The following is a 25,831-nucleotide window of genomic DNA, read 5'->3' on the forward strand; positions in this document are numbered from 1 at the left end:
ATGACGCGCCGGAGAGCGTTTCCGTTCGCGTTTTTGTCGGCGTTGGCGTTCTGCGGCACATTCCAACGAGGTACATCCGCCGTCGCCGAAAGCGTCGAAAATAAGAGCGTCACCGAAAAAGCGCAGCCAGAGGGCTGCATCGAGTGCGGTTACTACAGGTATGCGCGGTATTCGCAGGTGAAACGGAATATTAATCGATGCTCGCGTATTTCGCAGCGACTGTAATGAATAAAATCAAAAGCAATTGAACGTTCGGCACTGATGGAAAATAACGGCTGAATTAAGCAAAAAGTAGCACCGCCAAACGCGCCCCGGTTGTCCACTTTCTGGTTGATTCAACCGTCAATTTTCCATCAATGTAGGGTGTTATTTACCCGATTGATTTTTCTGTCGCTTCTTTCAACTCGTCAAACAGAATTGTATTATTTCGAGGAAAGTAGCTTTTCGGGATCAGCCAATTACTGTAATTAAGTACGTCTCATTGTCATTTATCGTGTCGCAAACAGGTGTCCAGAGAACCCCGGGAAATGCTTGCTGGGCTCGGTACCCGATCCCTGCGGATGCTGCCCGGCCGGTTTGTGCGCCCGTCTCGATGGCGAAACATGCTGGAACGAGAGCATCAGTCTTCTATCGCCGAAGAGCCGCAACGACGGTTACTGTGCGAGGAATTATCTGTGCGAGTTGCGCTCCGATCTGCAGGACGAGAAGGTACACATAAAAACTTCGCGCCGTTTGTGTCGTTCCCGTCATAACCGAATGAATAATCTTCCATACTCGACGTTCGAAATGTAACATTCGCAAAAATCATTCCAATCGTGACGTTACGATGACGCCCCGATGAGAATGCCGCGTGAAATAGACGTCGTTTCTCATGTGAATGTCGACGTGACATCCACGTAGATTCTGCGTGGATGCGTCCACATAAGTTTATCGATCTGACATCCACGTGGACTTCATGTAGATACTTCCATACAGATTTTAATATCCCTATATGGGTGGTCCATGTGGAATCGATGCATCAGTGATGTGTAGCACCCATTGGCAATGGCTAATAATGATAATTGTGATTTCTGATTCTACAGTACTTTTGTATATCGTATAGCATATTGTTTCTTGTGTATTCTCAGGATGCATCGTGAACTCGTTCGCGATGTTCTGTTTATTAATCGAACATTGTAAGTGTATTCTGGAGGTAACGTCTGCATGATATGAATTGTTTTATATCACATAACCTTTCAAACTGACTTATCGTTCATTCTAAAATTCACAATAACGTTTAGTTAAAAATTCAAAAGCAATCATCGCCTTACTAGTTCGCCAATGTACATTATATTAATATCCGTCGTATATTAACTGTCGTTTATTTCAACGTCTGCCAGTAAATATATCATTACAATGTTTTATGAGCACATAAGAATACATTATATAAGTCACAAAAATATCGTCAGAGCTGTCGAAATCATTACTAGCTATCCGATCATCAAAGTGAAACAACAGCGACTAAAAAACGGGATGGATGACAGTTCGAGTTTGAAACCACAGAGGGACGGCGAAACATATGAGGAGAACTTTGTTCTCCATGCACAGCTAGAAGCTCTCTCAGCGAGTTCTTTAAATTTCATACGTAAAAAGAAACGACAAAAAGTTACCATTTGTAGCATCAAAAGCTAAATGATTTCGTTAAGGAAAGATTCACGATATGTCCCCTTCTAAAACCCAATTACTTTTGTCTGAAACATTTTTCTGTAAAAGGTATAGGAAAGAAGATGAAGTCTGTTGATGGGAGCGTTAACACAGCTCACTTTATATATCAACTAATTTTCATTTGTCCAAGTAGGATTCGCCGGTACCAATTTTCGAGTAGAAGCCAATGTTTCCTTCTGAGAACTGCGAATGCACGTAAGCGCGTCATTGAGCGCGACATTTATCACCTCCGCAAGTGATAAATTCGCTTCCCTAATTCGGCTTAAGAGAGAGAGATCGCGTTCCAGATCACGCGGTCTCTCTGTCTCTCTCTCTCACCACAAGGTAATGCGATTGCCCGTTTTCTGGCCGAATTAGCTTAACGCAAAAATGAGAATCGCGCGTCATTGCGCAAACGACTTAAGCTTAACGCGGAGCGGCGTGTATCAACGTACATCATCCACCCACTAGACCGGCCGCACTCCGTCGGAGAGACTATCCATCGCGATTTCAAGATCTCTCAGCCGCCGTTGCGACTTACGGTCGCTGACCCGCGCCGCTGGCCTTTTCGCATCTAATTTCGTCTTATCGCGCATCGTGGGTCGTGATCGCATTGAGAATATATGCGCGCGCACGTCACGCAATCAAACAATCAGGCGGACCGTTTATGATAGGGACGCGGGACAAAGCTGGATAAGAATACTCTTCTCTGTATGATCTTAAGGTAGGGTCGTGCTTAAATGTCAGAGGAGCTCTCGGAGAGCCAGGGTGTCTGTGCATACTAATAATATAGTTCTCTGATATATACGCACAAGAAAGAGAGAGGGAGATTGCGATGCAATTGAAACGTCGATCTAATCGAAATAATACATCCCACCCGCATAGGAAATTTCTTTGGGATAAGTCGAGAAAGTTATCTCGAGAGATTTCATTCCATGCTTAGAATAAGAAGGTGCTTACTAAGATGCGCTCGAAGTTTTTCGCCACTTCTCTGTAATCCAAGTATTTCATGTTATGACCGAACTCACCCAATCCGCCTGGAATAGCGACTCAGGTTACCAATATGTTAGATGTTGTCACGAGATTATAAATGCACTGTCTTTGAAAAAGTAAGTATTAATTTTATTCAATAATATATATATGTATATTAAAGAGTTTGAATGTCTAAAATTAGTATTTATTTCGTATTTAAATATGTAAACATGCAACGCTGCATGTCAGTACAATTATTTATATGATAATTTATCAACAATAATTATAATACAAAATGTTGTAATACAAAATAAGGTTATCGGTGCAAACGGTTAATATAAATTTACGGTTAATATAATTTAGTATATTTTGATAACCCGGGTCGACATTCCGGAGAGATTGGGCAAGTTGGGATTGCAGAAGATGAAATACTTGGATTATGGAGAGACACGCGTACTGCTGGCTAGTAACTTACTTTGAGCGCTACTCCATAAACGCCCGACGGGATTCCCGATTCGTGACACAGTGAGATAACTTGTTTCTGGACAATATTGATTATTCTAATCGAGATTTATATTGCATATGGGAAAATCTGGGAGAATTTCTATTACGGACAGGTACGGACGAAGACACGTATCGTTTTATTCATGAATACTGATATACGCGGCGATAAAATAAGAGATAAGGAATGAAACAGGGGATGAAAATTTTTCAACGTTCGCTTTACGACCGCGATTCTCTAATAAACCCCGTCTTTTTTTATAAAGGTGCATCGTCGGTTCCTCCATTCGGGGAGGGATTTTTATTAAATCCGTGCACGCCTCGCGGTTTTGGACGATAAAACACCCCCGAGTGTGATTCGCGAGCGAGAGGTAAATTAATCGATCGAGCATAAGAGGATGGACTCGCTATTTGAACTATTTAAGCGGTCACAAAGTATTCCTAGTTGGGCAAACTAACGGCAGCGGCAACAACAACAGTAGCGCGAGCTGTCCGCGCGAAGCGTTACGCTTGTGTGCGATAGTTTCCGTAGAAATGCTTGGGATATAGCAAAGACGTGCCGGTGCTCCAGGTAGCGCATTACCAACTTCAAACGATTTAACTTCGCCCGGGAAGTGGAACGGGAGAATTATTTTCCGTGTGCGACTCGGAATATGAAATATTCAGTCATTTGTCCGTCGAGTGAGAAAGTCGCCGGCGCGCTGCCGAAACAATAAGGGAATTACGAGAAGAATATCCTTAATAATCAGGTGAGAGCGCGAGGTGCTGCGCCCAATTAACGAGAACGATCGAACTTTTGCGGCGCAGGATGCTCCGGAGGCCATCTGCGTCTGCATGGAGCAGACCCCCGCGTGTGGCAGCAATAATGAGACTTACGCGACGCCGTGCGCCCTGCACGAGGAGGCGATGAAACTTCGAAACTTGTCCTCCCTGTGGCTGCAGCATCTCGGCCCTTGTCAGAGCAGACCGTGGATCCTGTCGCCGCTGGAGGACGTCGCCTCGCCTCTCGGCCAACGGGTCGCGCTCAATTGCGAGGCGAAGGGCTTCCCCGTGCCGGACATTTTTTGGGAATTTCACTCGGCGGACGGCAGGAGAGTGCTGAAGTTACCAGGTAGAGCGACGCGTCTTGACGTTTTTTACGTGACGCGAATCGACCACCGTTGGACGCGATTTCTTTCGGACGTCGCTCGAACGAGAGAGTTCTGAGTCGACGATATTATTAAGATCTACGATCTGGGTGTGGTAATTCGGTAAGCAAGGAATCGTTAACACAATGTTATTACGTTTTGTAACACGTAACGTTTTCAGATACGTAGTTCTTAATGTTGTATACGACGTCATTGTTAACGATATTTGAGCCGAACGTTAAAAATAATATTTCTACACTGTGACTTGAATATTTCGGAATAATACGTCATCAAGTAACAGTTTCGAGATATTTGTAAAATGTTGTGTCAAAATGTTTCTAAAATCCACGTAAAATCAATGCTCCAAAAAATTGATTTCACGTTCCTTGCTTATTGGGAAGCCCTTAGCTTTTGCTTCAAGCAATCAAATGTGATGTAATTTTGGATAAAAAGCGTTTTGCAGTAATAACTTGCTTGAATCTTAGAAATCGCAACGTTTAACAGCGCTGAAAGCGCATTTTGCTTTAAACACAATACACTTAATTCAACTAATTATATTACAACGGAAATTGTGTTAGAATTTAATGCTTGCAGCAAAAAGCTGAAGGTTTGCTGCACCTGTCATAGATCCGGCCTGAAATAAACGCGATTTTCGCTGGTCGACACTTGAACGTTCCCTCGATGTATTCACGTCGCGGGGCGAACGAAGAGACAGCATTACGACGTGCGGCAAATAACCGTTTCATTCACAGGAGAGGAGCACGAGGCGACGGTACACACGAGCGAGGGTCCAGAGCCCCTTATGCGAACATCCTGGATGCAGTTGGCTCGACTGAACAAAGAACACATTGGGATGTATCATTGCATCGCCAGCAATTCCATGGGCGAGGCGAGCGCGGCTTCGTTCGTGTCCATGTCGTGAGATTGTGCTCGCGTCCCGCGAGGTAATCTCTCACGTGACCGCCGCGCATCCACGACCCACGTAAAGAGAGTGCGGAGAGAGAGAGAGAGGGAGAGAGAGAGAGAGAGAGAGAGAGAGAAAGAGAGAGGGAGAGTGAGAAGAGAAATGAAGACAAAAGGGGAGGGGAAGAAAGGTATAACCGTTCAGAAAAAAGATTTATCTTTCTCAGCAAACGGACGTATCGCACAGGTGGTACAATTCCCAATCGCGTGACGATCTCGTCGAGACGCGCGAACCACAGTTGGCTTGTAACATCCGCTTACGATCGATTAGACTCGACTCCTTTTGTATAATCTATACTTCGATGCTTCCCCGAATGCATATTCCGCTATATTAAATCCCGATGCCGTGTAATTATCCTTCCGAGTCTGCCTGTGTGACGCGAAGTTCCCGTCCCTTGTCCTCGGTCGTTACCAGTCGCTCTGCGGCGCCGGCGGTGGCCTGCGAGGAACAATCGCGATTGTATAAAGGCAATTTCACCGGGCGAACGCGACTTTCGTACGCTCGCTTTCGATGTTACATCGCTGCAATTATTCGAGCACAAAGAGGTAACGAGAAGCGATGCTGTCTCTATTTTCAAACTGTACTCACTCCGGCGTTTGCCACGTCCTGTCGCCCGTATCCGTGTTAAGACTGTCGCTAAGCATTAACATTGGACATTGTCTTCACTTTCACAATTGAAAAGGCGGCTTAAGATAGTTGGTCCGTAAATTACAGTTTTTAAGGATCTACTTGAATTTTAACAGTATATCAAACAAAGTATGATCTACGCGCACGTGTAAAATTAGAAAAAAATTGACTATACCAAAGTTGGGATAATTTACGTATCAATTGAAGTTAACATTATTTGCATGCATCACAAGTACGAAAACGGCTTTCGAAATTACGTTTCCAATAGAACTATTAATCTTCGGTAGATTTTGAAGTATCGAAGCTTCAAATCTTCGGAGATTCGACATTCGAGTGTCAAAGTCTTCAAAAGAAAACGTTAGCCTTAATTTCTCATTCTAGCGACCGAACTACCCTTACTGTTTTAATGAATAACATGAAGAATAAAAAAGACTTACAGGAATATTATCGAAAAAAATTATAATATCATTTACCGTTTAGTTCTTCAGACATTGATATGTAAAGTAATAATTTCCGATTGAAATATATTACAGTTAACCTGTGAAATTTGACAATATTTTATGCACTACGTTTCCTACATTTATAACCCCTTGTTCGGGCATTTTTTTACAAGATAAAATGGTAAAATAATTATCAATATCTATCATCAATATATAAAAATGCAATGAATATAGAAAAATATTGGAAAAATCCAACGTTACGATCGCCTCTCTAGTAGCTGATACACTCGTGTGTGTCTAACGGTGCGTATGATATATTCCCAAACATACAGTTAACACGGACAATCCTAACTAAAAATACTATCGTCAAAACGATAATTTCTTTGTGAGTTTTTAAACATTACATAAGTTCGATTTTTCGTGCTGCAGTATCAAAACTACTGTGCGTTATCTTTCGAACGATATTACGTAACGAACCAACTATTTGAAATAAACAATCCGAACTGAGATGTACTGACGCTCTCGTCGGCAACAGGATGGCATCTCCTGCGAAACGAGATGGTCTTTTGTACACCAGCGACAAGATGTGAGCGATCGGTGTGCTGGCGATCATGACGACGACGCATAGAAACACGGCGAGCCAGAAACCATTCTGAATATTAAAAAGGGCCTCGTCGAACGAAGCGCGGGATTATGATTTTATTAGTGATTCAAGCATCGGACGGTTCGTTTTTAATCATACGTACGAGAGGGCTCAGGATGTGCGCGCAGAGCAGACGCCGGAGTCCCTGCAGCACGTCCCACAAGGGCCGACACTTGGACACTGCGGTGCCGGTCTCAGCGAGCACGTGAGTCCGCCACTGATCCAGGTAATTCGCCAGTCGGTCCACGTACGACTTCGTTTTCTGCAAAACAATGAACGGCGAATTTCAATGATCCACCGCCGTAATTTTATATCGCGCGCGAATCCGGCCACGTTTTCCTCGCGATATCATCGACCGTGTCGCCTACCAGCTGAGCGATCTCTTCGCCCCGATGGTCCACGTAGTATTGTACAGTCCTCAGGTGAGAAATGGACCGATTGACCTGTCGCCAAAGAGGCTGCACCTGCAATTCCAGCACGGCCAGTCGATACACCAGCTCGTCCTGCAACTTCATAAGCGGCTTCACCCGCCGCAGATTCAGATCCCGCATCGTCGCCCCGATGCCCTGCAACTCCCTGGCGACGCTTCGGTCCCGCAGCTGCCGGGACACGTTGTCCAGCTGGTCCGACATGGTGTCGAGATCTTTGCTCAGAATTGGGCCTCGAATCTACGGGAGAACGAGAAGAGATCGCGTTCAGCGGAGAAAATAGCTCAGCGAACGATTACTGCTCTTGATCAGCGCAGCTTCCTGGACCTGTCAAGGATCTAGAAGAACGGTCATCACGAACGTAGTCGCCGAACTTCTTTCTCTCGGACGCAGCCATTCATTCGTGTCATGGAACAAGCCGTGCAGCGTCTGAGGATGAACTTAAGACGGTCTTGAATAGAAGATCCGATTATGAATACCGGCCTGCGTTCGTGAGGGAACGACGACCCCCGGACGGCTTCAGATCGACTCTTGGGAGTCCGTGCTGCGTGGGATTTTACGAAACTCCGCGGATTGACGCGTCGCCGGGACGCCCAGCTGATAATTGTTCCAATAAACCGCGCGATGCAAAAGTGGAATGAAGATAGCTGTACGAAACATACGCGCGCACTTTCGCAACGATAAATCCCGTCCGCTCGGTTAAATTGACTTTAATTAGCGGCGGCGTTAAGCCATAATCGCAGGGAATAACTCGCTGCGAAATCCCTGCCGTTTATCATACTAGTCGCGGCCTGGCACTATGTAGCGCGATGTAGCCGCGCAATTTATTATCTTTTCTAACGGCGGTTAATAGCGGAGACTTCTCCGCCGAGGGAGATTCCTCGCGGTAAGCTCGGGGCTTTAATCAAATTCTGTCTCGAAGAGTCCACCGGAATCTCCGCATTTCGTTCTTTTGCTACTCCAGCGAGATATGCAAGCGAGAGATTCGACGAGAGATGACAAACGCACGGCCTGCTTTACCGTGATCCTGTAAGCGGTGAGGTTCAGGCCGCAAGTGTCCAGGAGATCCTGAAGACGTTGTCGCAGATTCGGCGTCAGTATCTTCAGGCCTTTCAGGTCGACTTTAATATCCGAAATCGCGGTCGAAAAACCTGGCCACGTCCAATGCGCGGTCAAATGCTCCAGTTTCATCGTACTTTCAAGCCCGAAGGCGGGGTAAGCCGCCTCGTTGTTCCGGCATTTCCTGCGAATAAACATCGCGCCGTTGGAAGCTGCAGCCCGCGTATTATATAAAAACAATCGGGACGTTTGCGCGATACTGCTGCCCGCAGGTCGTCTAATAAAAATATAAGTATGAACAAATATACGTGAATGTAATTTACAAAGGAATTGTAACAACAATCTGCGCATTGACTGTGTTCTATACATTCTGTCAGGATATATAAATGTATCGTGCGCTTTACTTGTAATGCTGGTGATAAATTAAATCAACGTATGAAATTATTAATAAATGGAATTAACCCTTGAATAATCGAGAAGCTGCTTATTCGGTTTCGTTTGCTTAGAAATGCAGCAAATAACGTGTGCCGCCGCGTAAAATTTGTATTTATCAACATACGAATCGCGTAATAGCAAACCCCCTCGCGAAGTGAGTTCCACGGCACCCGTCGTTTTCAGTTCAACTTGCGTCTTTCCGGGTAATACGATATCGGCGCAAAACTTGATTAGCTTGATTAAGATAACGTAGCTTACTCAAAGAGCTCTTTGAGGGGAACTGTGAGCCTTCTTCCTAAGAACGCTCGGGTTTCCAGCACGGCTTCCACGGCACGGTAGTCAGGATCGTAAAGCGGCCGACATATCAACATCTCCGTATGGCTAGAGATACCCAGAGCGACGACGAATACTGCCCACAGTGCAATCGAGACGAAACAGCTCGTGACCACCGCACTGAAATCCGATCGACACACTCAGTCCGGCGATCTGTCTTATTAGAGCCGCGTCTGCCCGCAGTTACTTCCGATCGCGTTCTCCGCGGTCGGTGCTCGTCGAATAATAATTTCCGCAAGTATCTGCGTGTTTTGTGATCCGAGCGGAAGAACATACCCGCGATCTTGCCAAATATCTGTCACTACAGTACAAGGGAAAGGAGGTGGTGCGAAGTGGGTAAGATGACGATTTGCTAATTTTTCTAAGCTAATAAAGCAAACAATTGCTCAATTCATTCGGAGACTTTTAATAAGTGATCTGATGTAGATTGATTACAATTTGTCAACGATAGATAATATAATAAGAGATCTATTTTTCAGATACATCCATATATAATTTTGTGATACTTCTTCAGAAAAAATTACTCAATTATTAATAAATATTTTCACTTTCTCTTTAAAAACTACCGTGTAGTAGATCTAAAAATGCATATTTAAAAACATATTATTATTTTTCATTTCTCATATTGTAATATTTTTTAATTGGATAAATAAATATAGTGACCATGGAGTAAGTTGATATGTGATTTCGTATATTTCATTTTAAACTATATAATTATAAATAATTGTTCTTATATTTGTGTTATATGGGCTAAAGTTTATTTTCTTTCAGTTACATATTGTTACAAATCATGTTTTTTGTACGCATAAAAACATTTAATTCTAATCTTCGTCATCTTATCCACGTGTGACGCCGAAAAGACGAAATTGGCATTCGCAAAACAAATTAAATTAAACAAAATTCTAATATATTTATAAATTTTTTTAATTAATTTTTTAGTTTACAGATAATAAGCGAGGTTTTAGCTACTCAGAAAAAAATCGATTATTACGTTTCTACGAAAATGAGGAGAAATCGACAAACCTTAAAGTGATCATTTTAATCTTCTTTCCTCTATTTTAAGCCACGTTCAATAATAACAAACAAATATAAGCACACAGGTAAATAAGAGTTTAAAACGCCGATGTGGTAACGAATGTATTAAATTAAAATTATTATAATACAAATTAAATATATGAAATGCAATATCGAACGATAATGAATATTTGTATTATAATAATTTTTAATTAAAATAATTTTATATTATTATATTACAAGAGTATTATAATTATCGTTCGATATTTAATTAATATTTGTAATATAATAATTTTAATTTGATACATTCGCTATTACATCGGCGTTTTAAACTTTTATTTACCTATGTATTTATACTCGTTTTTTACTATTGATTATACATCATTACACCTCTATCTACCAACTTCTATCTATTTAAGCCGCAATGTTGATAATTGTGCATTCCGATGAGTTTCTGCCGAAATTTAATGTAAAATTTCATACATATCTAATATAAAGTTATAATATCATGCATGTAAATGGATATTAATGAATATTTATAAGAAAGTTGCGCTTACGCTTGCCCGCGAGGTGCCTTTGCTTTTAATTCAAGGCGGTTGCTACGACGAAATGTACTTTAAATTAACAGGCGATGCCTTGGAATAATGAAGGTAATTGTAGAGTGCAAAATGCGGAGATAATCCGTGCCGCTTGTGCGCACAAAAGGAACCGGCGAAGTGAAGTAATTTTCACTTTTCAAAGTCTCTCGAGCAATATTGCATGCCGAGGTGAAGTCGGCGCGCGCTTTTCATTACTTTGCGCTCTGTCGAACAAACAAAGTGATATGTGCGGCACGAAAGAAATTCGCCTTTACGTTAAGCCATAATATGCTTATATTAATATGCATTCCCTCATAAAGAAAATTTTTGTCGGTTTTCCTTTATCTTATAATTATATATTTTTTAACTTTGCCTCTCTCTTTCTCTTTCTCTCTTTCTGCACCGGTGCTCGTTCGTTACATTCACAAGAACTTTATGTAAAAATCGTTGTAGTCTATAACAATATATCTGATATGGTATCGGCGTAATATTGCAAATTCCACGACACGTCGATGTCACTCGATAATTTCAAAGCCCCAACGGGCAATGTTCCTTTCATAATAGAACGCATCAAACTATTAATCGGATAATCGTTGAATTATACAACTATACACATTTACTGACAAGTCGATTGTTAGCCGGCGAAATCTCCGTGACAACATTTCGCGACAATGGCGGCGAAGGATCGTTGGAGTCTTGCCCGTACTCGAAATTTTCAATTCTACAGCCAAGTCTTCAAGCGAAAAGGACGGGAATAATTTCCTACTTGTAGCACAAAGGAGCGCAATAAGTGTTTCTCTTTTAATCCCACAAAGGGAATTTATATAGTCCTGCAGAGTCTAAATTTTAGTCCTACGTTAAGTCTTTAAGTGAAGAAAACGGCAATAACTTCCACATTTTTAGCATCAAAGGAGCGCAAAGGAAGATTTTCGGACACTTAATGTAGAATTAAATTAGACTTAAAGTGGGACTAAAATTTCGAATAGGCCGAAGGGAAAATATTTGACGGCGCGCTTTTACTACAATTTATATGAGTTTACGCTTACCACAAAAGAGCCGGACGCACTTTGTCATCGGACGAGCCGCAGCGGTAGCATAGAGCCCCGATCAGTAAGAAAAAGACCGGCAAAACGCACAGCACGGTAGCTGTCACGAGTAAACGGAACGTGTATTATTTGCCACTTGCTCCGGATCGTAAAAGATGCGCGAGCGAGTATCGTGCGTCTTTACTGACGTTTCCTCGTTATATACAATATGCATTCGCAGCGATTTTCCTTGCAGAGATAAAAGTTACTTATAATAATTAATATCTGTCTGAACTTCAGCATAGAGTTACACGTAGAAAAACAAATTGGTCGAATTAACAATAAACAATTCGGTTTCACAAGCCGATGATCGACTCGATATCGATGGTTGATTTTTCGTATCATTCGACTTGATAACTATCGTAAAATGAGGTAACTTTGACGCAAAATTTAATGTTTTCTTTTTAACTTTACAACCCATTGGATAAAATTTTAAAGAAACTACTAGTTATTATTACTTCCAATAATTTTCTCTTTGCTTATAACGAATGAAGGAACAATTTTAGCGGGTGTTTTAAGTTCTTCGATTTTTTAAAGTTCTCAAAAAATTATTCTCGTATCCTTCAACGGAAACGTTTGGTTCGTTCATCGTCGTATTAATACAGCCAATCTTTCTTCCCCGCATCGGAACTTCCCGCCGCGTTTTCATTGCGTTATCCTCTCTCATTCGATTTCTAAGTGTCTCGCGCGAATCGATTTTCGTTCTTTTCTCTCCCGCTTTTTTTTTCTCATTCATATGCCGATGGCGCGAGCGCGCCGAACGACGAGGGGGAAATATTCAATGTAATCGTGAAAAATTCCGCATACCTGTACCGACGATCCATCTGACATGCTCGAAAGCGATGACACGGGGTATAACGTAATCCACGGCGCTCCTCGCTAAATCCAGCTGCTTTGAGAGTTCGAAACTGCTCGTCTCTACGCCGCGCGTTTGATCGACAATCCTGGCACGTGCTGCATTGATCTCGCGCCGAATCTCTACGGAAATATGGAATTTATCTACGTTTCTGTCATCTCGCAATTTCGTTCAATGCGTGTAACAGAAATGGAAGGATACTTGAATATATGAACTGCGCATTTTAAGCGAGCGTGCGATCCATTTCGCTCGTAAATCTCCGCGATAAAATAAAAATGCCGGCCCGATTTTTTCGGCCCGATTTTATTTCCCGATGTGAAGTCGGACGTATCGTGCGAAAGTTCATGATTAATAACATTTGTCACGTGCGAACAAAACGGGGGGGGGGGAGGGACTCGAGGTTCTTAGAACGCGTGTGACTCAATGATACTCCTCGTCCTCCTCCCGCGAGATTACATTACGCCGTTTTTGACGGGAACTTGGAATTCCTCTCGCATGATAATGCGCTGTCAGCTGGGAAATTTATTACAAGACGATCGCGCGCGGCGGATGTACTAAGACTATACGGAAAAAAATATTTCGCCGGCAAATTTCTCATTACTATGCGGACAGCAAAAAGATTTGTTACACGGGCAAAATAACGTTGCTGTTGTAGCAAAGTTGTAGTTCACTTGGCATGACCAAATTATTTATGTATCCAGCAAATAGCAATTAATATTCTTAACAAGTCTTTTCGCTGTCCGTAGAGTAACTGAGAAATTTGCTGTGCCAGCAAAATCCTTTTTCCCCTGTAGTTACATAAATTTTCCAGGAACTCCTTTTCTTTCGGAAAATTCCCTTCCGGGCGTAAGAATACTTTTGTTTGTTAATTACCGAGTCACTCGACCGTTCATCACACACATACGTGTAGAACTACTTTGATAACGAATTTTCTTCGTATAGAACTGAATTTTCCCTTGGACCGCGTGGAACTGTTTAAAATTGCTTCGTAATAATCTCCGATGTCGAGGCTGTTCGACTTGATTCACTTTCGGCGATGGGACGAATCTTTACAAATTTTTATTGCGACCTCTCTCGCTCTATCTATTAGGGGGACCGGAAAGTAATGTCGCTTTCTTAAGTTAAATTCACACGACTACATTTTTAACAAGTTTTTATTTCTAATCAACAATATATTCACCTTCGTTATCAGCAACCTTTTGCCATCTAGTATATAAATTTTCAATGCCGGAGCGGTAAAAATCAATCGGTTTTTCTGTAAAATATGTCGAGATAGCATTTTGGACATTATCAAAATTTTCTAATTTTTTGCCACTAAGACAATGTTGCAGTGATCGGAATAAATAGTAATCCGAGGGTGCAATATCGGGCGAGTATGGTGGGTGAGGCAGTACCTCCCACCCCAATTCGTTAATTTTGTCTAAGGTCCGTTTTGCACAGTGCGGTCTTGCATTGTCATGTTGCAGAATAACTCCTTTTCTGTTGACAATTGCCGGATACTTTTCAATCAAAGACTGGTTTACTCGTTCCAATTGTTCACAATAGACATCTGCATTAACAGTTTGTCCAGGTTTTAACACTTCAAAGTAAACAACTCCGCGTGTATTCCACCAAACACACAGAAGTGCCTTTTTGGGGTGTAAACCCGGCTTTGCAGTAGTTCGTGCAGTATTTCGGCTGAGTCACTGCCTTTTGCGTTTCGGATTGTCGTACAAGACCCATTTTTCGTCTCCAGTGATCAAGCGATCAAAAAACGGATCTGTACGGTACCGTTGAAGCAATACGTTGCACGTGATGGACTGGTTGGCTTTATTCTGTTCGTACAGATTATGGGGGACCCAAACACCAGCTCTGTTTATTTTTCCAATCTGCGGCAAATGTTCTTGGATGGTTGACCAAGGTTGGTTAAGGCTGTTTGAGAGTTCCTCAATTGTTTGACATGGATTTGCTTCCACTTCTGCTCTTAGCACGTCATTATCTAATGTTGTTGGTCTTCCTGATCGATGGGCGTCCGAGAGATCAAAATTGCCTGATCTGAACTTGGAGAACCATCTTTGGCATTTTCGAACGTCCAATGCGCTTGGATAAACATCGCAAATGTTTTTAGTCGCAGCAGTTGCGGTATTACCCTTGCGAAACTCAAAAAGCATACAATGCCGGATATGCTCTTCTGGTATTTGGCTGGCCATTTCACCCCAAATTGCAAAAAAAAAGTCTAATACTTAATTATTCAGAAGCAAATATGATACAATAACCTCAAAATCTCTTTGACACGCCTTCCAAATACGTAATAAGCTACCAAATGACAATCAAATATCGACATGCGCAGAAACGACATTACTTTCCGGTCCCCCTAATATTTATCTAACCATCTCTCTTTCCCCCCCTCCCTCTCTCTCTCTCTCTCTCTTCATTTCTTTTCTCACGGAGAATAATATTAAAGCGATATGGATTTCGCATTATACGGTGATCGTCATCTATCGGATCTGTCTACTAGCGGCGGGCGACAAGCGTTATTGGTCGAACGGCGAGTTAAGAGAAGTTGACAGGAATACAAGTCCGCGCGTCGGTTCATCGACATTCCAGCGCTGCAGCATCCATCATCTCCTCCGTTCCTTCCTGAATATATCCTCAATTTTCTTTATTAACAGTTTCCGCGGCGTATTTTCACTCTTTATTACTCGGGAAAGAGCAGCATTCATCATTCGGCAACGCGCGTACATTTCGCGTCGCGCACGCTCCCGTTTCACACGTTTACGTCGATGCACGTGCAATTAATGAGATACATTTTAAGATCGCATTAGTTGCTAGTCAATTGCAAGCGTGCGAAACGTTTGTAGCGACAGCCAATCAGAAGTGTCAATAATATTATTCATTGATACTATTGACGCTTCTAATTGGCTGTCGCGTTGCATATGCTTGTGATTGACTTGCGACTGATGTAGAACGACCCTTAAAGTCACGGACTGGTTCAATATTTCATTCGATTGTAACGACGGAACAGTTATAATTTACAATCTACAACAATGGAGCCGTTGAAAGCGGACTGCTGTATACCGATGTAAGCCGATTACACGACAAAACGAAATTTGCACTTTGTTAAGAAATAAAGGCGAGGGGGGATTCGTATTACACAGATTGTTTCGATTTACATTTGAATTTGTCGTTCGCACTCAGAAACGGAGAGAATCTCGTTTCTTAACTTATGTTTTGAGCCATTGACGAACTTAAATAAGCGTCGATAACGTAGAGGCGATCCTCGAAATGTTATGTTACATAAATACTGACAAGATCACTACTCTGTATTTGTATAACTGTCCTAATTATGGATCATTAAGGTTAGAGTAACTTTCATTCATTTACAGAAGTTGGGCGGTCAAATACTAAAAGGAACTAGGAATGCCAACAAATATTTTGGCTTTTAAACGGAATTATGTGATTTCAAGTTCATTGATTCGAAATAAAAAGTAATAATTAGAAAAACATGTTTTTCTTAAATATCTACAATGTTTCTGAGCGTAACCTCAGAATACGATAATTGTAAAATGAATTAAAGAATATAAAAAAAATATTTTTCCATATTTTCATCATAATGTGTTTTTTAATATATTAATAAATTAATAAACAAAGTTTGATCCGGAGGACTCGACCCGTAAATGGGATCGTTACTTTAGGTCTTACGTGAATGTTTGTGCGATATAAATGTGAATAGGATAAATGTGCGCATTCTGTTTCCACCATATCTAACGGAGAATCTAACCAAAATATATAAAATTTGTATTGCAAATTTTTCGTACTTTTTTAAGCTTTTCTATGCAATTGTAAAGATGCAGAAATATTCGTCGAAATTTCCCTCATCGGAGCAAATGCACGTTCGATACGTGCATGTTGAAAAATGTTTGTTTTAGGTAAATGTTTATTGTACTTAACAGGTCGGGATTTCAGTTGTGAAATTTTTATTTATTTTCCTCACACATTGGACGATGTTTCAATTCAATTTTTCGCACATATTTTCGTTATGCAGAAGCATTTGTAATTCTCTGCAATTGAGACATAAACTTTCTAGGAAAAAATCAGTTTTTCGTCGATAAGGTTTTCAAGTACAGCGTCGCCTTAAGAAGCCACTTGTGCGGCTTTAGATTTTCAATCTCACCGTACGATACGAGAAACAAAGAGCGGAGAATCGGCAGCTAACGTCACCATCACACGTTGGTGGCAAGTGTACGACTCGCGTCCTGGAATTCATCTTTAAGTAAAAGCTGATCTCACTAGTGTTACAGAGTACACACATCGGCGTCTAACGAGTAGAACAGGTCGGCGATATGACCAGACGGGCCGTCGACGCGTGACTCTCTCGGCATCAATCACCGATCCCATCGCGAAAGTTTATGTGTATACACGTGTCTGCCTCGGGGGAGATATATAACACGATCACGGGGTCTCGACAAAGATGTTTGCTCGAAGCATTTACCGCGTTTCGTTTGTCTATTAAGGATAAAGTCCCCTGACTCCTTTCCCCTTTTTCTTCCCGTTGATCTCGCGCTCATCGCACGGTCCGTAGTAGAAACGCTGACGCGTATTCCCCCGACCCGTGACGAAATATCGTTTATACAGTACGACGTGGTGGGAGGGAGGGTCGTGCAAAAACGCTATTGAGAAACGCGACGTTTCTGCGTTAAACGACCCGGCACGATCTACAAAAAAAAAAACAGAGAGAGAGAGAGGAGAAGAGAAGAAAGAACGGAGAAAAATGTAGCGGAATGTTTTAACAAGCCGCTGATTTAGTCTCGCGTGCGGATATGAAACTTTTGGAAATCTCCGTTCCTTTTTCTTCCTTTTTTTTTACTTATCAAGCAGAAATCCCCTTGCAGTCTTGCGTGTAATTCCAGACGCGTGATTACGCATAGAACGTATAACCGCCGGTCATCGTTATAAAATCAAATCGACCTTCTCGACCGCGCGGTGACGTTGAAATGAGAAGGCAAAAAGCGCACCGGATCGCGAGATAAACGCGAAATTAAACGGTCGCGTTCAGTATTGGCATCCAGTGGCATTCGGCGATTGCGAGGACGCGTCGGGATTTCCGTTCGCGGGAAGACCCGGTGTCGAAGTTAATTAAACGAAAGCGAAGCGCGAGAAACACGTACGCGCCCCGCGTCTCCCCGGGTGTTCATAAATTAGCGAGTCATAACGTGAAATGGCAATTATTCGTGTCATCTATTACTTTCCCGGCGGAGCCGCCTTGAGCCATTTAACTCGCGCCAGCTCTCATAACATCGTGAGAGAAACCCGAAGGAACTAATTTAGCTTTCTTCGGGAGCGCGCACTCCGGCCCAAGTTTCTGCGCTAAAGTGTCGTCCCGGTCGTCATCGCGTATGCCGTAACGTATCATAATACGTGGCGTCGGTGTCAGAAAGTTTTCTGACGCGTCCCTTTCCTCCTTCGCTCGCTGATCCTCAACCACGCTCAACCATCCTCGACTAAATTCTATAGGGTCCGCACTCGCCCAGACCCTCGAGACTCGCTTGGCTGCAGCCAGTTTGTATCGAAAAACCTCGTCATCGAGAAATACGCTCCCCCTCTCCTCCCTCTTTTTCTCTCTCACATAGCGGCGAATTTTTCCAATATCAATTCGGAGAACCGTGAATATTCTACTTACGGTTTCGAGCGTCCAACGTGGTCCTGGCGATGTGATGCGGTACACGGAGATATTCTCCGCGAGCTTGGCGTCCCGCTTCCGTCAAATTTTCCCGACCGATGCTCCGTAGACGCAGCAGACGATCGTCCTTCAGTAACTGCAACGTACATACAGGGCGTATCGGAATAAGCGGATCAAATTTTAATGGAGGATTCTTCGCCGAGTAGTCAACTTTTCCTGTGCGGAGGCACGTCGGCCACCGTACGGAGTAACTTCTACGGTGTTAAAAACCTTGGGAGGAGCGAATACCTGTAAATGCGTGCACGTCGGATACGTCGACTGATTCGTAAATAAATGGATCTCGCTTCGACGGTGGTAGTTTATATTTGAGACTCACGAGCCCGCACGAGCGTATACGCGTATCGGCGAGGTCGAAATTGGACAGCAGAGATAAATGATGACCCTCTACGATGTTTGTTACAACAAAATCGCTTTTAAACGCCGGGGCGACGTGATTTGTAAAGCCGTTAAAATTTCCATGCCATTCGAAATGTTGTTCATTAATTAAGTTTTATCGAGGCGAATTTTTATCGCATGAAGGATTTCGAGAGCCGAGCCGAGTTGGGCGAAATGATGAGTCGAGGTGATAGAGCGAGAGTTGAGCGCGAAAAATATTTACGCTATTGTCGCGTAACGCGGTTGCACTCATTCGATAACAATGAGAAAGGAGCGCGCTTGAATTCGAGGGTGTTTATGGCCGCGTGTAAGCTCGGAGGAGGAGGCGTGCGAGCTTTGTGACTGAGGAAACACGGAGACTCATGAAGTTTCCGCCGCGGTGATCTCGTCTGTTACAGTCTCTGGATCGCCAATTTTATGTCATTGTACGTTTATAGACTCCGATACCGATACCGGCCAATAGGATCCGGCTTGTTCGTCTCCTCCGAGCGAATAATCATGATTTTTCTTTCGAGATGCAACGAACCAGGCAAAATTGGCGAAACGAAACAGGGAATCGCGGAGAGATCCAAAGATTACGATCGCGGTAAAGCTCACAATTGCGGCGTAGCGCGGCGGCGATTAAACGAAGCGGCTGCGGCGAAAATGAAGGAACAAACGCGCAGGAAAGTGAAACGTATTTGGCGCGTAAACGAATACGGAAGGGAAAATAAAAATGGAAGGAAAAAGTAGAGGGAGAGACAGGAAGAAAAAGAGAAAGAGAGAGAGAGAGAGAGGAGTGATCACAGATATAAATATCACGCGCGTCCGATTTTCATCGAAATCGAAATGAACCGGGAAGGAGAGATAATGGAAGTTAAACATCGTTACAGCCGTTGATCAAACGAGCGTAACCACAACACCGTTTCAACTGTCCCCAAACCGTATACGTCGAATCTCGCCTGATCGCATTTTATGACCCTTTCCATTCGCATTTATTTAGATAAATTTTGCAGCGTGATATAAATGAAATATCCCCGTGCCGAGTCATAATAAAAAAAAAATCCCGACCGGTCGAGAGTCAGCCAGGTTATTTATCCTCCTCCCTCCTCTCGTCTCTCTCTTCATCGTCCGTGTGGACGAGCGAACGAACCTCAGAACGCGCCCGTCGACCGAACAAGCGTCAATCGTAAAGTTTATTCACCCGTTCTATCCGTAGATCCAGGCGAATCCCCGAAGAGTCAATGACAGCACAAAGGGAACGATCTGGACCGGAGCACGCTCTCACCGCGCCTTCCAAGTCCCGCCGTATCTCGTCCGTTTCCCTACTCAATTCCGAACCGAGCTCTTGCACTTTCTCGCCCTCCCTGAGCAAAGACTCGACCCTGGCCGATAACTCCTGCGTCGCTGAAACATACGGCGCGATACCGTTAACGTATGTAGTGCCGCACCCTCTGCACCCTCGAGTTTGCGAGCGCGAGTCCCGGTCCGTCTTTAGAATCTCGAAGAAATGTCATTAGCGGACCGCGCCAATGCATTCGAGTGCTTGTTTAAGGATGTATTGCCCATTAATGCCGTATTTTCAATGGAGCATCAAGAGGATCCATTCATAAATTTTCTATTTGTTAAGCAAAATTACATTCCTATATATTTATTTCACAACCTAAATATATATATTATAGATATAAAAGTGTTATTTTTTGTTTTCCTTATTAAGGTTGTATTTATGCATCAGTTGATCTGATACATGGAAATAATATTAGCTTTAAATCAACGATAGATATTCTCGTATATAAGCAAAAATATTATAATCTTCTTAGAGGATTTTTAACCTTGATTCGACCGAATTTGTATTGGTGCAGGTATCACTCGCATTCATTTCAAGATTAAAAATCTTGTAAAAATATTATCATATTTTCGTTTATATCTGATAATATCTATTATTGATTTAAAACTGTTCTTTTGTGTGTAGGGATACACAGATAATTGAAAAGGGTATATAAATATGTAAATGTGTGCGTATTTACATATATTTCGAGTATTATTATAAGTTACAAACTTTACACCGCTGTATTTTCAAAACAAAATGGTCAATAATTACGAAACTTACTTTTATTGTCAAACTTTAGGTGTTACTTTTAAATGCAATGTAGATAAATTTGTAATTTCTTCATAATTTTTTCATTATTTTGACTTCGGATCAATACATCCTTAACTGGTAATCCTCGAGCGCGGTCACGAATGACACGTAACGCCGATATGAGGTTTCGCAGTAATTTAATGAACCTTCCGCGTTTATCTCTTCGCCCGTGCCTAATGATAATTCAAACCAATAGCGTTAATAGTGCCGGGACGGATTTTCGACATACTGGGCGCCCAAGTAGGTCGTCAAACCATTAAGCGACAACCGATATAACAACGATCGTCCGATATAACGAAGCTATTTATAAGGCATCGTAACTCGTCATTTGCATATTAGACTCCGTCCTCGTACTGATGGGGAATATACGATACGCGACGACGCCATATCACGTCTCCGAGCACTCGCTACTATAACAGGTTTTCGTTACTTGAATTAATTCGCTGCAAACGCGCACACTGACGCGAGGAGAGTCCCCGGAGCCGATGGTTATGTCTCTGCTCGAGGTATACGGCGTGTCCAAAGTTGGAATTTTGTTAAACTAACCTATATTAAACATTTAATTCTACGATATATTAGAAGGTAAAATAGCAAAATAGATTCGCTTTCAAATAATATAATTTAATCATTTTCTGGCCCTGATATGATGTCTTTAATTTTCGTTTTCGCTGCTTTAGCGTTAAAATACGGAGTTCACAATAGCATTAAATCTGTAGAAATAAGGATTCAAGAAGGAAGTTAATAAACGTCAGTATCGTCGAAATAGGTTTTTATTGGTCTGTAGACCATCTAAGTAAACTATGCTTAAGAGCTTCAATTATATGCTGCGTCTTATATAAAGAAAAGTAAAATATCAAGGAATGCTACAATGATATTCGTCGCGATTCGATAGAATATTGATACTCAGAACGAGGTAAAAATGGCATTACACAGAATAAAATTAATATCAAGATTCAAGATTCGTATTCTCATATGTAAGCAAGAATATATAGTCTTATACAAAGATGAAACTTGCTCGTATACGCGGAGAAATTCTACATAGATCCACTAAAATATATTTATATTATTCAAGAATGATTTTCATGAATTAAAAGGAAAAAAATATTGAATAGAGAAAAATGATATCTTCAAACTAAGAATTGTACCAGATTTATCTAATATTTTTTCCCTTCAATTCGTAACAATTAATCTTGAATGACAAGAATATAATATTTTTCGTGGAATTATTTATAGAATTTCTTTATGTTAAAATAAATTTATCTTCATACAAGATTACACATTCTTGCTTATATTTGTGAGGATATGAATCTTGAATATGAATCTTATATCTTGGATATGAATCTTGTATTGAACAACATTCATTTATTTCCCGTGTACATTCGCGTATTTAACCGCGTAAAATGTTTGATGTCACAACGAGTAAAATAGTCTTTCTTGCGAGAAATGTAGGCAGCGAGTTTAATTAGAATCGACAGCGAAAGGCCAATAGGAACCGTTAATGTTGACCTTTGGCCTGATTTGACGTCATAGAACTTCCGCAGTGTTCTTGAAACACTTAAAATTATACCTGGGGAGGGGGGGACAAAGGAATGTATCGTTTAATAATTACCACGCGACAGTTTTGAAATGTCCTAAGAAAGTTTTTAGGAACTTCTCCCCCTCCTGCAATTAAAATTCTCTCTAATTAAAACTTCCAGACGTCGCATCAGGGCTTCGTTTTTTCCTGTTTACGTTGCCTCGATGTCGGTAGCCTGTTATTCGCTCCGAATCTCATTTCGGAGGCCGGCTTCGTGCGCATTTTTCGCTCTGTTCTGACTTATCGCCGCGTAATTATATTTTCAAACGGCTGAACTCGAGCAATACGTAGAATCTGTTAATTCAAACAAGTGGAGGTTCTTGCAGAGAAGCGCGGGAGGGAACGCTTAATTTCGTTCGCAGAACAGCTCGCTCTCTCTCACGAAGCCCCGACCGACAAGGGCGGTTCTCGCGAACGTTTCGTCATGAGTCATGATCGTTTTCGGGACACCCGGTACGGAACATTAAGTACCGCACGTACGTACGATACACATGTAGTGATTACGCGAGAGGTTGCACGAAAGGAGATAGCAGGAGCGAGGGGGGGACCTGTAGTTGCTGTAGTACCTACTAATTTAGTTAGTATACTGTTAGTAACTTAGTACCGTGACTAAGTGACACTTCGGGTCCAGAAGGTCACTTAACGGCGGGGGAGTTCATTGGAAGACCGAATAACCTCACCAGAAACAACCTAAACTGCCCGTAACGTCGGCCGAGCTTGCTTTCTCGAAAATAGCGCTCACACCGAGTACAGCTGCGTTAATTACTTGCGCTTGATTAACCGGACACTCGGCGAGAGATCTTTTCCGGGCCGCCTTATTAACGTGAGGCTCTCCAAAGTGCGCTCGAACTCAGAGCGGCCAGAATCCCGTCCGCCTTTCCCTACAGGAATCGAATCTATCTACACCGAAGGAGAATAGAATTCATTTTCTTAGTCGTGTCGCGAAACGTTAAAGAGATCCTGACACTACATGCCATATTTCCACTGGTGCATCAAGGTGGCCTTTCATAAATTTACTATTTATTAAGCAGAATTTCGCTTCAATACATTGATTTCATTATCCAAATAATAAGTGTTAATTTAAAACGAAGCTGAGATCAATATATGTACATGATGTTAGGAAAATATTATTTTCTATTTTTCTCATTGGTACTATATTTGACCGAACGCTCTAACCTCCTTAAATCCTTAAATCCTTAAATGCTCTCTCGCGCTCTCGCAGATAGCGAACGTGATGAAAGCACACCGGGAGTCGTCAGATTTATTTCGGCGCGGCCGAGAGCAAACGTCGCTCCTCCGCGCGCACAATTCGACGCATAAATTAATATACGTAGGACGAATACGACGTGTAGATATTACGGTTATGAATATGCAAACATTTCGGCGCACCGTCACCTACCCTGCTCGCGCTAACAAACGAACTATAATATTGGCGCGGAATATTCCCGGCGATATCCGTTGCGGCACGTGGTAGTCGGGGTAACAAAGGTCCCGGGGGCTCTAATTTGTCGCGTTACGGGACCCGGCGATAACTTAAGAAAATGTTTATCTCCGTGTTTATTACGATCGTCTGTTATACCGCGCGGCAGTTGCAAAACGCAACGCTTTAACGTCGCGGGTAGCCCGCGGCGTTGCTACTACGTCGAGCGAAATTATGCGCGGACTGCTTTACAACCACTGCTCTTTTGCGCTTGGAGCTTGAAAGGCGAGTGGCAGAGGTAAAGGACGGCATCAAAATTGGGCGCAAAATCGCGCGGTTCTCTCTCTCGGAAGAGATACCTCCTCAAGATATTACCACTGCCCCGAAGTGCATTCTGAAATTGGCCGACATCGCGTGTCGGATTCTCTCTCGCCGGATATCCTTCGCGTATCGTTCTTTTACCGTTTGCCAGGTCAACGAGCGCGTCCAGCGCGACGTCGAGTCCAGTCTCGGCCGAGAGTTCAGCCTGCACGGGTCCGCCCAATAATTCCTCGACATCTGTAAAACACCAGCGAGATATCATTGCGAGACCCGCCTTTGTCCCGCGTACGTAACGTATTCCATTAATACACAAACACACGCGCGCAAACGGCAGCGAATGTAGCTTAATATTTCGCGGCATTTGAGGTAATGCGTCGCGTCGTAAGAGGGTGTCGTCGGCCATCGAGAATCCTCGGAAACAATTCGATACGGAAGCGGACAAAGGGGCGGAACATTAAAAATACGGATCGGGGCAGCGAACACCCGGCACTCGCGGTGTATAGACGCGACATTGTAAATCCCGTCACGTCGGTTCGTGGCGGTAATAATTTATCCACCCTGTATCCGCGCCGGTTATCGCGATCTGATAGGAATTGCGGCCCGGTGGTTTGATAATACAGGACCGTTCGAGGGAGGAGGGGGGAAGGGGTGACGCGAGATCTCCGATAACAATTAAAAATATATCCCCCCGTTTTTGTATGTATGAGGAGCTGCGGTTTTCCCGTCCGGACGAGACAGACGGCGGGGAAGGCCGCGCATTCCGATGCGCGGAGACGATACCTCGGGATCGCCGGAGTTTAATTCGCGGTATCGCCGCGCTGGACGATTCCGCCTTATGATATACGTCTCTCGGTATAGGCGAAAGAAATAGCCACGGTTGTCGATAAACCGTATCGTTGTCGTTCCACTCGATGCGCAGTACGTGATCTGAAATCAAGACGGCGCGCCCGCGCGCGCTTTGTACCGCAAACGCGCATAATGCACGGCGGTTGCATTGCACTAACGAGCTCAATTTGCCGGGGTCGTTAACGTGCCGTACGACGATGGGCCCATTACACGACGATTATAGACTGTCGATAGCTTTCATTAGACGTCTATGCGTCTCCTCTAAACGTCGTTAGACGACGGAGCCGGACATCGGCGCGCCGACTCGGTAATTCGCGCGAGCGTCCGACCTGCGCGCACAATTCACCTGTATAATGCTGGACGGCGAAATTACCCAACTATCGTGAAATTGTTGTATACAGGGTGTCTCGATTTACGGGCGTCCGAGTGCCCGCCTATTCGAATGGAACTCGTCGATGGCTGGTCCAAATATAAGTAATCGAATTGACAATACGTAACAGATATTTTATTATCTTCACCGTACATCGTCATTTGGTTTCCACTGTTGCTGGAAAAGTCACTGCATTTGCCAATTTTTTCCCATTAATACCTCAATTCATATCTCAATAGCGTAGTAATTTGAAAAATGGTAGAGGAACTTTCGATTCAGTTCAATGAATTCTGCCTGCACACGAGCACTCGGATATTTAAATCTCCAGGTAGACTCTATG

At 42.9% G+C, this 25,831-nt stretch overlaps 2 protein-coding genes across 2 annotated transcripts in view; one reads left to right on the forward strand and one right to left on the reverse strand.

The window, feature by feature from the left end:
• Nucleotides 1-6,383, forward strand: LOC106750114 (insulin-like growth factor-binding protein-related protein 1). Its single transcript, XM_014630215.1, has 4 exons — nt 1-158; nt 507-708; nt 3,964-4,267; nt 5,036-6,383. Exons 1-4 carry the CDS (start codon nt 1-3, stop codon nt 5,203-5,205), a joined length of 834 nt encoding a protein of 277 aa, XP_014485701.1. The 3' UTR covers nt 5,206-6,383.
• Nucleotides 5,604-25,831, reverse strand: part of LOC106750165 (prominin-1-A) — a 29,455-nt gene continuing 9,227 nt past the window's right edge. Inside the window, exons 5-16 of the mRNA XM_014630301.1 lie at nt 24,417-24,512; nt 20,023-20,225; nt 18,405-18,540; nt 12,697-12,867; nt 11,851-11,950; nt 9,138-9,332; nt 8,406-8,628; nt 7,326-7,625; nt 7,061-7,219; nt 6,833-6,966; nt 5,836-5,883; nt 5,604-5,685 (exon numbers count right to left, since the gene is read on the reverse strand). Of these exons, the coding sequence (XP_014485787.1) occupies nt 5,655-5,685; nt 5,836-5,883; nt 6,833-6,966; nt 7,061-7,219; nt 7,326-7,625; nt 8,406-8,628; nt 9,138-9,332; nt 11,851-11,950; nt 12,697-12,867; nt 18,405-18,540; nt 20,023-20,225; nt 24,417-24,512 (1,796 nt within the window). The 3' untranslated portion in view covers nt 5,604-5,654. The remainder of the gene's footprint in view (nt 5,686-5,835; nt 5,884-6,832; nt 6,967-7,060; nt 7,220-7,325; nt 7,626-8,405; nt 8,629-9,137; nt 9,333-11,850; nt 11,951-12,696; nt 12,868-18,404; nt 18,541-20,022; nt 20,226-24,416; nt 24,513-25,831) is intronic.

Source organism: Dinoponera quadriceps, unplaced genomic scaffold (genome assembly GCF_001313825.1).
Source record: "Dinoponera quadriceps isolate SergipeBrazil2010 unplaced genomic scaffold, ASM131382v1 scaffold4585, whole genome shotgun sequence".
Classification (NCBI taxonomy): Eukaryota; Metazoa; Arthropoda; class Insecta; order Hymenoptera; family Formicidae; genus Dinoponera; species Dinoponera quadriceps.

Excerpts from the sequence above, each read along its gene's own strand:
- LOC106750114 (XM_014630215.1), top strand. The coding sequence starts at position 1 with ATGACGCGCCGGAGAGCGTTTCCGTTCGCGTTTTTGTCGGCGTTGGCG. Across the intron at positions 159-506 it reads ATCGAGTGCGGTTACTACAG|GTGTCCAGAGAACCCCGGGA; the intron begins GTATGCGCGGTA and ends TGTCGCAAACAG. Across the intron at positions 4,268-5,035 it reads GAGAGTGCTGAAGTTACCAG|GAGAGGAGCACGAGGCGACG; the intron begins GTAGAGCGACGC and ends TTTCATTCACAG.